This window comes from Xenopus laevis, chromosome 6L, assembly GCF_017654675.1.
Source record: "Xenopus laevis strain J_2021 chromosome 6L, Xenopus_laevis_v10.1, whole genome shotgun sequence".
Lineage (NCBI taxonomy): Eukaryota > Metazoa > Chordata > Amphibia > Anura > Pipidae > Xenopus > Xenopus laevis.
Genome location: NC_054381.1, coordinates 466,722 through 478,285, shown reverse-complemented (window position 1 = coordinate 478,285; position 11,564 = coordinate 466,722). Strand labels below are relative to the sequence as shown.

General features: G+C 48.7%; 1 protein-coding gene across 2 annotated transcripts; it reads left to right on the top strand.

Annotated features, from left to right (window-relative positions):
• Nucleotides 1-267: 267 nt before the first annotated feature.
• MGC64513.L (hypothetical protein MGC64513 L homeolog) lies at nucleotides 268-5,057 on the top strand. 2 transcript variants are annotated; one of them, XM_041566822.1, is made up of 6 exons: nucleotides 268-300; nucleotides 1,054-1,162; nucleotides 1,775-1,872; nucleotides 2,316-2,453; nucleotides 2,572-2,686; nucleotides 4,843-5,057. In XM_041566822.1, the coding sequence occupies exons 2-6, from the start codon at nucleotides 1,099-1,101 to the stop codon at nucleotides 4,908-4,910; spliced, it is 483 nt and encodes a 160-aa protein (XP_041422756.1). In that variant the 5' UTR covers nucleotides 268-300; nucleotides 1,054-1,098; the 3' UTR covers nucleotides 4,911-5,057. The 2 variants fall into 2 exon arrangements, with proteins under 2 accessions (XP_041422756.1, XP_018096795.1); XM_018241306.2 differs by having other exon boundaries at nucleotides 281-300; nucleotides 1,093-1,162.
• The last annotated feature ends 6,507 nt before the right edge of the window (nucleotides 5,058-11,564 follow it).

The window sequence follows — 11,564 nt, the reverse complement described above, 5'->3', positions numbered from 1 at the left end:
AGAGGAGAGATTATGGGGGGACTAGAGAGAGAAGATGTAGATAATAGAAGTGAATGGGGTGAAAGGAGATCAGGGTGGGGGAGGGGAGTAAATGGGAGACATGGGTGGGGGGGAGGTATTTCCCATCTGTTCAGCTCCTTTATCAGTTATGAATTTTTATTATCCCCATAACGTGAACTCCCTTATTATCTGAACAAACAGACACACCTGGGGCCCATCTTGCTGCCCCCACCCCTGCTGGGCTTTATATGTACTGAGACCCCTACACCCCACACAGCACCCAACTCTACACCAGAACAGGTCTGTCTCGCCTTCTTTACTACACTCTCTGTCCTGTATACGTCTGTCCCTTTTCCCTGCTCTCTCTATCCCATCCAGGGCTGTCTCCTCCTCTTCCAACTCTTTGTATCTCATTCAGGACTGTCTTCTCTTCTTCCTATTCTCTCTATCCCATCCAGGACTGTCTCCTCATCTTCCAACTCTTTGTATCTCATTCAGGACTGTCTTCTCTTCTTACCATTCTCTCTATCCCATCCAGGGCTGTCTCCTCATCTTCCAACTCTTTGTATCTCATTCAGGGCTGTCTCCTCTTCTTCCCATTCTCTCTATCTCATCCAGGACTGTCTCCTCATCTTCCCACTCTCTCTATCTCATCCAGGGCTGTCTCCTCCTCTTCCAACTCTTTGTATCTCATTCAGGTCTGTCTCCTCATCTTCCCACTCTCTCTATCCCATCCAGGGTTGTCTCCTCTTCATCCCACTCTCTCAATTACATCCAGGGCTGTCTCCTCCTCTTCCCACTCTTTGTATCTCATTCAGGACTGTCTCCTCATCTACCCACTCTCTCTATCCCATCCAGGACTGTCTCCTACTCTTCCCACTCTCTCTATCCCATCCAGGGCTGTCTCTATCTCTTAAACCACTCTCTTGTTCCCATCCAGGTCTCTCTCAGTTCCCTTCTATCTCCATCCCATACAGATCTGTCTCCTGTTCCAACTCTCTCTATCCCACCCGTGAATGTATCTCTCTTCTCCCCACTCTCTCTGTCCCATAGAGGTCTGTCTGTCTGTCTGACTGTCTGACTGTCCATCAGGAGAGAATGGCTTCTTGGCTTCCGCTGCTGCTGCTTCTCGGTGCTCTGGCCGTTAGTGATGTGCTGGAAGGTAAGTGCTCACTCACACTCATATAGTCGGCCCATGTGAGGAACATTCCTGACTGATATAAAGTGGGGGTGGGGCACATAGGACCCTATGGAGGTGAGGATGATGATTAATGAGGTGTCTATATGTGCAGTAATCAGGGGCGTAACTATAGAGGAAGCAGACCCTGCGGCTGCAGGGGGGCCCAGAAGGTATAGGGGCCCCACGAGGCTCTAATTCATATACAAATTCAATAAAACTTGGTAAAACAGGTCAATCTCTAGACATTTTTGGGGCCTATAAAATTATTTGCTGTGGGGCCCAGTGATATTTAGTTACAGCACTGGCAGTAATAGTTAGTGGGGGTGGGGCTGAGTGGTTAAACCCCACTCCTATAGGTTGGCAGGGAAAGGTAAATATGCCACTTTCATGGTGATGGAATCTCCTTTCTCTCAGCTTCTCTGTTGCGTTTATACCCATTGCTGTGTCATGTGACCTTGACTTACTTACATGTTTGATCCTCTCTACCTGATCTCTAGCTGTGACCCCGACATCCCTGCTTATTGGGGGGTACTCGGGAGCAGTCAGATCTTTGGGTAATGGCAGAGGCTTCTCACTGAGTTTTTCTCTCTGTAGCTGCCCAGGTCCGCTCTTCTTGCCCCAACGGATGGTTTTATTACAAGGCAAATTGTTATGGGTATTTCCGCTACCCCTTGAGCTGGGCTGAGGCTGAGGTAAGAAATGCACCCCAAATTTGCCACTTCCAATGTACCCTGTAGTATAGTATAATATATACAGTATATTAGGGACACCACTGTACCCCAATACTATTCCTGCCACGATTTAGCATTATTCAACTGAATTACCCCTAGATCTCCCAAACCATCCATGCCCTTCCAGTGTACCCCATCATCCTTTTTGTCCACACCCTGTGCTCCCCGTTTCCTCGCCCTTTTTTGAGCTGCAGCCTTTGTCAGGCTTTGAGATAAGGTGTGTTCAACACAAGCCCTGTTCACTGAACTCATATTAGTGCCTCAATAAGAACATCTGACAAAGACTAATTATGTTAATGATGGTTCTGATTTGGTTCCGGAATTGGGCCAAACCATTTGGGGAGGAATCTCACCTTGAGTTCAATGCCAGTGAAAGGGCCCATTAACTCTTGTGTCTTCACCAGTATGACTGCCAGGCATATGGACATGGGGCTCACTTGGCCTCCATATTGGACTCCGTAGAGGCAGACGTCATCGCTTCTCATATCTCTGCCTACCAGAAGAACCAACCAGTGTGGATCGGTCTCCATGACCCTGAGCAGGTGAGTCCCCAGAATCCCTAAAATAAGCTGAGATCAAAGCAAAGGCAGGGGTTGCACAGACATACAATTGGGGTGAGTCACATGAACCCTGAGATACACAATTTCCTTTTCTTTCCAGAATCGTCGCTGGAAGTGGAATGATGGCTCCATGTACAATTACCGCTCGTGGCTCCCCGGGCAGCCGGACAACTACAATTCGGCCGAGTACTGCGGGGAACTGTCCTGCAAGGAGGGTAAGTGCCATGTTTCTCAGCCAATGTGTCTCTTAATGTAAGTGCTGAGAATTCTACACCCTATGAGCCCAAATCTCTCCATGTTGTGTGTCTTCTCCATCCAAAATACCCCCACATCTAACACCCTACATGAGCCCATATCTTTCCATTTTGTGTGTCTTCTCCATCCAAAATACCCCCACATCTCACGCCCTACATGAGTCCATATCTGTCCATGTTGTGTGTCTTCTCCATCCAAAATATCCCCACATCTCACACCCTACATGAGCCCATATCTCTCCATGTTGTGTGTCTTCTCCATCCAAAATACCCCCACATCTCACGCCCTACATGAGTCCATATCTGTCCATGTTGTGTGTCTTCTCCATCCAAAATATCCCCACATCTCACACCCTACATGAGTCCATATCTGTCCATGTCATGTGTCTTCTCCATCCAAAATACCCCCACATCTCACACCCTACATGAGTCCATATCTCTCCATGTTATGTGTCTTCTCTGAGCCCATATCTCTCCATGTTGTGTGTCTTCTCCATCAAAAATACCCCCACATCTCACACCCTACATGAGCCCATATCTCTCTGTGTTATATCTCTTCTCCATCCAAAATACCCCCACATCTCACGTCCTACATGAGCCCATATCTCTCTGTGTTATATCTCTTCTCCATCCAAAATACCCCCACATCTCACGGCCTACATGAGCCCATATCTCTCTGTGTTATATCTCTTCTCCATCCAAAATACCCCCACATCTCACGTCCTACATGAGTCCATATCTCTCCATGTTGTGTGTCTTCTCTGAGCCCATATCGCTCCATGTTGTGTGTCTTCTCCATCAAAAATACCCCCACATCTCACACCCTACATGAGCCCATATCTCTCCATGTTATATGTCCATCAAAATACCCCCACATCTCAAAAATTGGCTCCAAATGAACCCACTGCTTCCAGAAAACCTTTGCCCTTCCTAATATCCTTTAGCATTAGACTTCCCAGAATATCACTCCTCTCCCAGAATGCCACTGGTCACTAGGAAACCTTATTTGTGATTCCATATTTAATGGGTTTAACTCTTCTTCTTCTGCCAAAGTGCCCCAGTGCTCTAATCTCTTGCAGTCCATGAGATGTGTGCTTCCAGGATTCTCACCCCATTCTCCATTGCCTTCTGTTTCTACAGGAATCTCATCGGCCTTGTTCATTGCAAGGGGCAGGTTTAATTGTCAGGGGGCTGGTTATTGTTGGTATGGCCTGAAGTTCTGGATGGTGTATTACAAAGTTGGACATTCAGCCAATGAAAAGGCAGGGATCTGGGAATGGAAGATGATAGAAGGAGGCAACGGAGACAGCTTTGTTGCTGATTTATTGTGGGGTATAATGCTGAAGGTTAGCAATGGTTGCCAAAGCCCACCCAAAGGCACATGTCAAGAACAGAATGGGAATAACACCACCACAATGGGTATTCCCCACATTCCCAGCACAACCAATGTCCATAGGGGAATCAAAACAGTTCACTGGTTTCTCAAATCCCAGCCAACATTATTTTATCCACCTCGATTACCCCTATTTGTTTCCTTAAGCTGGTGACCCACATATCAGTCCTCCAGTCTAATGTAATGGCCAACAGGTCCCATGTATACAGGGTCATTGGCCTTCATTAAATACAATGGGGCAACTTCTCTCTAGTGACCCAGGAGTGTCCATGTTGACTGTAATTCAAGCATTCAGCTACAGGCTGGGCATGTTGATTGGCTAAATGTCAGGTCTATGTATGGCTTCCATTCTGTAGCCTCAGGGTAGAGCTTCTCCAATGCCCTAGTGGGACATGTGCTGCCAGTGTCGGACTGACCCACAGGGATACCAGGAAAAGTCCCAGGGGGCCCAGGTGTCAGTGGCCCCTAATGCTGCTAAACTTGTTGCCTATTTCATGGCCATTCCCTATTTCTATGAGAACAAAGAAGCTTAATAGGTGGAATAATAGTTTATAGAATATGATCTAGACTAGGAGAATAGAGGTTGAGTGAGGAGAGGAAGAATAATAGCAGTGAGGGTGGGCCCCTGGTCTAAGGTTTTTTTAGTGGGCCCCTGGTGTCCCAGTCCGACACTGTGTGCTGCTTCCATGTTGTGTGTGACCTCTGGTTTATCTGGCCCATGCAGGCTTCATCAAGTGGAATGACAGTAACTGCAAGCAAGTCAAGCAGTACGTGTGCAAGTACAAGCCTTAGACACCCAGATCCACATCCAGGATCTCCTGAAGCTCCACCAAGGAGAACACTATGGACTTCCACCAAAGGAGAAGCAGAAGGGCCTGGGAGTTCTGGGAAGCAGCTCATATTTTGCATTCAGGCTTCAATAAAGTTTTAATATCATAATCATGTTGCATTTGGTCTTTATTTTTTGTATGAAAGAATTTTTGACGTTTCTATTCACCCTGCCCAGAAGGGAAACTTAGAGGGTCACAATGACCCTTCATTCAATAAGCTCCAGTCCTACCCCCTCATTGGATTCACAGTGGTATTTGGGCAGTTTGCTGCTGATGTTTTCCCTGGGGGGGGGGAAGATACATTTTTAGTGGCTAAAATATCCAATATCAGTGCGAGTGTTTCTAGTTCTAATGAATCCGTGGATCAGTGGATTGATTGGATCGTGGAACTAGGGACACTCTGGGTCTCACAGATAAAGAGATGACATAGAGATTCCTGGGATTTCCCAAATCATTGCTTTTATTAACAGGCTGGGACTGGACAAATGAAATCAACAACAAAGGGGAAGTATCTTTTATTAACTGTTATTTACAGGGGGTTTATTTAACTCTTGAGGTTCTTGCTGCTAAATACCAACGTTTGCTGGAATAGAAGCCTCACAGCAATACGTTTCTTTCTATTCCCTCTTTCTTTCTATCTGTTCCTTTAACTGGAATGAGAATGAGCCTCAGCAGATTGAACTTCTGACTCACTTTGCCATTTGTTTGCAGATCTGAAACAAGACTTGCTAGTTACTTATCTCTGTGGCAGTTGTGAGCAAATTGCCACTTTAGAGTCTCGTGTTAAAGTCCTAGAGCAACAAATTGCAACACTGCAGTCTACTGACAATCTTAAGAGGAGTCTTTCGCTCACTGAGCAGGACCTAGTGGGGTCAGATACATTGGGGGGAACAGAACAGCAGAAGGATGATGAGGCAGTTAGCTGGGTGACAGTTAGAAAATCTAGTGTGGGAAAGGGAAAAGGGAGGCCTAGGATTGTGCATCACAACAAATTCACCAGACTGGAGTAAAAGTCTGGATTAGCAGTTCTAGATGGGACTGATATTTCTAACAGCCGGGAGAGCAGTTTCTCTAACAGTGGTGGGGAGGAAAGTAGCCTCTAGTAGTGGTGGGGAGGAGAGCAGCCTCTAGTAGTGGTGGGGAGGAGAGCAGCCTCTAGTAGTGGTGGGGAGGAGAGCAGCCTCTAGTAGTGGTGGGAGGAGAGCAGCCTCTAGTTGTGGTGGGGAGGAGAGCAGCCTCTAGTAGTGGTGGGGAGGAGAGCAGCCTCTAGTAGTGGTGGGGAGGAGAGCAGCCTCTAGTAGTGGTGGGGAGGAGAGCAGCCTCTAGTTGTGGTGGGGAGGAGAGCAGTTTCTCTAGTAGTGGTGGGGAGGAGAGCAGCCTCTAGTAGTGGTGGGGAGGAGAGCAGCCTCTAGTAGTGGTGGGGAGGAGAGCAGTTTCTCTAGTAGTTGTGATGAGGAGAGCAGCCTCTAGTAGTGGTGGGGAGGAGAGCAGTTTCTCTAGTAGTGGTGGGGAGGAGAGCAGTTTCTCTAGTAGTGGTGGGGAGGAGAGCAGTTTCTCTAGTAGTTGTGATGAGGAGAGCAGTTTCTCTAGTAGTGGTGGGGAGGAGAGCAGTTTCTCTAGTAGTGGTGGGGAGGAGAGCAGTTTCTCTAGTAGTTGTGATGAGGAGAGCAGCCTCTAGTAGTGGTGGGAGGAGAGCAGTTTCTCTAGTAGTGGTGGGGAGGAGAGCAGTTTCTCTAGTAGTGGTGGGGAGGAGAGCAGTTTCTCTAGTAGTTGTGATGAGGAGAGCAGTTTCTCTAGTAGTGGTGGGGAGGAGAGCAGTTTCTCTAGTAGTTGTGATGAGGAGAGCAGCCTCTAGTAGTGGTGGGGAGGAGAGCAGTTTCTCTAGTAGTGGTGGGGAGGAGAGCAGTTTCTCTAGTAGTGGTGGGGAGGAGAGCAGTTTCTCTAACAGTGGTGGGGAGGAGAGCAGTTTCTCTAGTAGTGGTGGGGAGGAGAGCAGTCTCTCTAGTAGTGGTGGGGAGGAGAGCAGTTTCTCTAGTAGTGGTGGGAGGAGAGCAGTTTCTCTAGTAGTGGTGGGAGGAGAGCAGTTTCTCTAGTAGTGGTGGGAGGAGAGCAGTTCTCTAGTAGTGGTGGGGAGGAGAGCAGCCTCTAGTAGTTGTGATGAGGAGAGCAGTTTCTCTAGTAGTGGTGGGGAGGAGAGCAGTTTCTCTAGTAGTGGTGGGGAGGAGAGCAGTTTCTCTAGTAGTGGTGGGGAGGAGAGCAGTTTCTCTAGTAGTGGTGGGGAGGAGAGCAGCCTCTAGTAGTTGTGATGAGGAGAGCAGTTTCTCTAGTAGTGGTGGGGAGGAGAGCAGTTTCTCTAGTAGTGGTGGGGAGGAGAGCAGTTTCTTTAGTAGTGGTGGGGAGGAGAGCAGTTTCTCTAGTAGTTGTGATGAGGAGAGCAGCCTCTAGTAGTGGTGGGGAGGAGACCAGTTTCTCTAGTAGTGGTGGGGAGGAGAGCAGTCTCTCTAGTAGTGGTGGGGAGGAGAGCAGCCTCTAGTAGTGGTGGGGAGGAGAGCAGTTTCTCTAGTAGTGGTGGGGAGGAGACCAGTTTCTCTAGTAGTGGTGGGGAGGAGAGCAGTCTCTGTAGTAGTGGTGGGGAGGAGAGCAGCCTCTAGTAGTGGTGGGGAGGAGAGCAGTTTCTCTAGTAGTGGTGGGGAGGAGAGCAGTTTCTCTAGTAGTGGTGGGGAGGAGAGCAGTAGGGATGTAGCGAACGTCGGAAAAAAAGTTCGCACATATTCGCGAACTTGCGTCAAAAATGCGAACAGTTCGCGAACGTCGCAAACCCCATAGACTTCAATGGGAAGGCGAATTTTAAAAGCTAAAAAAGACATTTCTGGCCAGAAAAATGATTTTAAAGTTGTTTAAAGGGTGCAACGACCTGGACAGTGGCATGCCAGAGGGGGATCAAGGGCAAAAATGTATCGGAAAAATCCATTGTTGACACAGCGCTGCGTTTTGTGCTGTAAATGGCAGAAATCACACTACATTTCTAAGCCTGTGTAATAAACTGCTTTAAAACGTCCGGCGTCTACATGTAAAGGTTACAGCCTGTTCACACGCAAAGACGAAACGCGGCGCTTACTGCAACGCAAAGAGCTTTAATGAATGATACCGTCAAGTGAGCAAATAATAGTTGTTAATTACTAGTTGAGCTTGTCACCTCCAGGATGTTCGTCCTGTTGGTGGCAATATTTCTGTAGTGGTGTGTTTAGCAGTCACCGTGCTTGTGCGCACGTGCACGTGTCAGGCAGAGGTAATTCAATGTACAGTGAAGCGAACCAAAAAACACTGATTCTGCAGTGTGGGCCCAGTTTTGGTCTACTTTATTGATCACCTGCGGTGACCATAAAAGATGCGATTTTGCCACTGTTGCAGAACCCCTAAAAATTAGGCATGTGTACTTTCCTGAAAAATTATGTTTTTTTTGTCGCAGCCACTGAAGCACAGAGGCCAGAAAAAATATGCCATATAAATGCTGAAAATATTCATTTTTTTTGGTCGCAGCCACTGAAGCACAGAGGCCAGAAACAATATGCCATATAAATGCTGAAAATATTCATTTTTTTTGGTCGCAGCCACTGAAGCACAGAGGCCAGAAAAAATATGCCATATAAATGCTGAAAATATTCATTTTTTTTGTCGCAGCCACTGAAGCACAGAGGCCAGAAAAAATATGCCATATAAATGCTGAAAATATTCATTTTTTTGGTTGCAGCCACTGAAGCACAGAGGCCAGAAAAACTCAGGATTTACCTGGATTCAAATGAAACCAGTAGGGTTTGCACCCTAGTTTGTAACGGTGGCGGAGGGAGGAGGACGCTAAAGGACAGCTGTGTGTGGAGTCATGCGGCGTGCAGAGAAGGACAGCTGCATGGGGAGTCAGAACAAGTCTTCCGGCGTGCAGTAACCCTCCGAGATCCACCCCTCATTCATTTTAATAAAGGTCAGGTAATCGACACTTTTGTGACCTAGGCGAGTTCTCTTCTCAGTTACAATCCCTCCTGCTGCACTGAAGGTCCTTTCTGAGAGGACACTTGAGGCTGGGCAAGACAAGAGGTTCATGGCAAATTGTGACAGCTCTGGCCACAGATCAAGCCTGCGCACCCAGTAGTCCAGGGGTTCATCGCTCCTCAGAGTGTCGATATCTGCAGTTAATGCCAGTAGTCCGCTACCTGCCGGTCGAGGCGTTCTTTGAGGGTGGATCCAGAAGGGTTCTGCCGCTGCCTTGGACTGAAAAACATTTGCATGTCTGACGTTACAGACTGGCCAAAGGGCTTTGTCCTTGCAGGTGTGCTCGTGGCAGGATTACTGGCACCTCTGCCCCTGGAATGTTGATGAGTTCCTGAAGTGACATCAACCTTAAAAGCATTGTACAACATGTTTTGCAGGCTGGTTTGTAAATGCAGCATCCTTTCGGACTTGTGGTACGTTGGTAACATTTCTGCCACTTTATGCTTGTACCGAGGTCTAGTAGCGTTGCGACCCAGTACAGGTCCTTCTCCTTAAGCCTCTTGATACGGGGGTCCTTCAACAGGCATGACAGCATGAAAGACCCCATTCTCACAAGGTTGGATGCAGAGGTATCCATCTCCGCTTCCTCGTTATCAAGGACTGCATCATACACGGTCTCCTCCCCCCAGCCACGTACAAGACCAGGGGTCCCCAAAAGGTCACCACCAGCCCCCTGGGAAGCCTGCTCCTGTTGGTCCTCCTCCTCCACAAAGCCACCTTCCTCCTCTGACTCCACTTCTGACACCTCTCCTGCGTTGCAGCAGGTGCCTGGGTTCGTTCTGGTGATTCCGACCAGAAATCGTGCGCTTCCTGCTCCTCGTCACGCTGGTCTACAGCCTCATCTGTCACTCGTCGCACGGCACGCTCCAGGAAGAAAGCAAAGGTATTAGGTCGCTGATGGTGCCTTCGGTGCGACTGACCATATTTGTAACCTCTTCAAAAGGGCGCATGAGCCTGCAGGCATCGCGCATAAGCACCCAGTAACGGGGGAAAAAAATCCCCAGCTCTGCAGATCCAGTCCTACCACCCATTCAAACAGGTATTCGTTGACGGTCTCTTGTTGTTGCAGCAGACGTTCCAACATGAGGAGCGTTGAATTCCAGCGAGTCTGGCTGTCGCAAATCAAACACCTGACTGGCATGTTGTAGCGCTGCTGAATGTCAGCAAGGCGTGCCATGGCTGTGTAGGAACGTCTGAAATGGGCCGACACCTTCCTGGACTGCCTGAGAACGTCTTGGAATCCTGGGTACTTCGAGACAAAACGTTGGACTATTAAATTCAGAACATGTGCCATGCAGGGCACATGTGTTAAATTGCCCAGTCTCAGTGCTGCCAACAGATTGCTTCCGTTGTCACACACCACTTTTCCGATCTTCAGTTGTGTGGGGTCAGCCACCGATCGGCCTGTGACTGCAGAGATGACAGGAGTACAGATCCGGTATGGTTTCTGCTTTCCAGGCACGTCATCCCCAAGACAGCATGACAACGGCGTACCTGGCACGTCGAATAGCCTAGGGGGAGCTGGGGTGCACAGTGTGGAGGAGGAGGACCCAGCAGCAGAGGACGAAGAAGAGGAAGAAGACGAGGTAGAGAGCGATGGAGGAGTAGAGGTGGTGGCAGAACCGCGTGCAATCCGTGGCGGTGACACCAACTCCACTGTCGTTGTTGAGCCACACATTCCCTGCTTCCCAGCCATTACCAAGTTCACCCAGTGGGGAGTGTAGGTGACATACCTGCCCTGACCATGCTTGGAGGACCATGCGTCAGTAGTCATATGGACCTTTGGCCAACACTAAGTGACAGAGATGCAGTGACTTGGCTCTACACATGGTGTACAGGTGTGGTATTCCTTTTTTAAAAAAAAATTGCGGCTGGGTACCTTCCACTGCGGTGTCCCAATTGCTACAAATTTGCGGAAGGCCTCAGAGTCCACCAGCTGGTATGGTAAAAGCTGGCGGGCTAAGATGCGCGACAAGCCAGCTGTCAGACGCCGGGCAAGGGGTGACTCGCAGACATTGGCTTCTTACGCTCAAACATGGCCCTCACAGAAACTTGGCTGGGGCAGATGACTGGAATGGAACTGGTGGTCAAGGTGGAAGGCGGAGTGGAGGGTGGTTCAGACGGTGAAGACAGCAGAGGTAGAGCAGTAAGATGCTGGACCAGAAGGAGGTGGCTTTTAGTTTGCCTGTTGCCTTTGAGGTGTTGCTCCCAAAGTGCTTTGTGCTTGCCGTTCATTGTGCTTCGCATAGAAAGTTGTACCTATGTGGCTGTTGGCTTCCCAAGACTCAGTTTCTGACTGCACTCATTGCAAATTACAACACTTTTGTCAGAGGCACACACATTAAAAAAAATCCCACACTGCTGACCTTTTTGAAGCTGCAATCTGGCGGTAACAGTAGAAGTTGGCGCGTTGCGGCAATGGCGGTGCGTTGGCGGCTGACCACAGGTGCCGATACATGTTGTTGCCCTACTGTCCCTGCGAGCTGTCCTCCTGCTTCTTATAAGTCTTATTTCTCCTCCTGCCTCTCTGACTCTCCGTCTCTCCATCTGAACTATCCTCCTCTTGCTC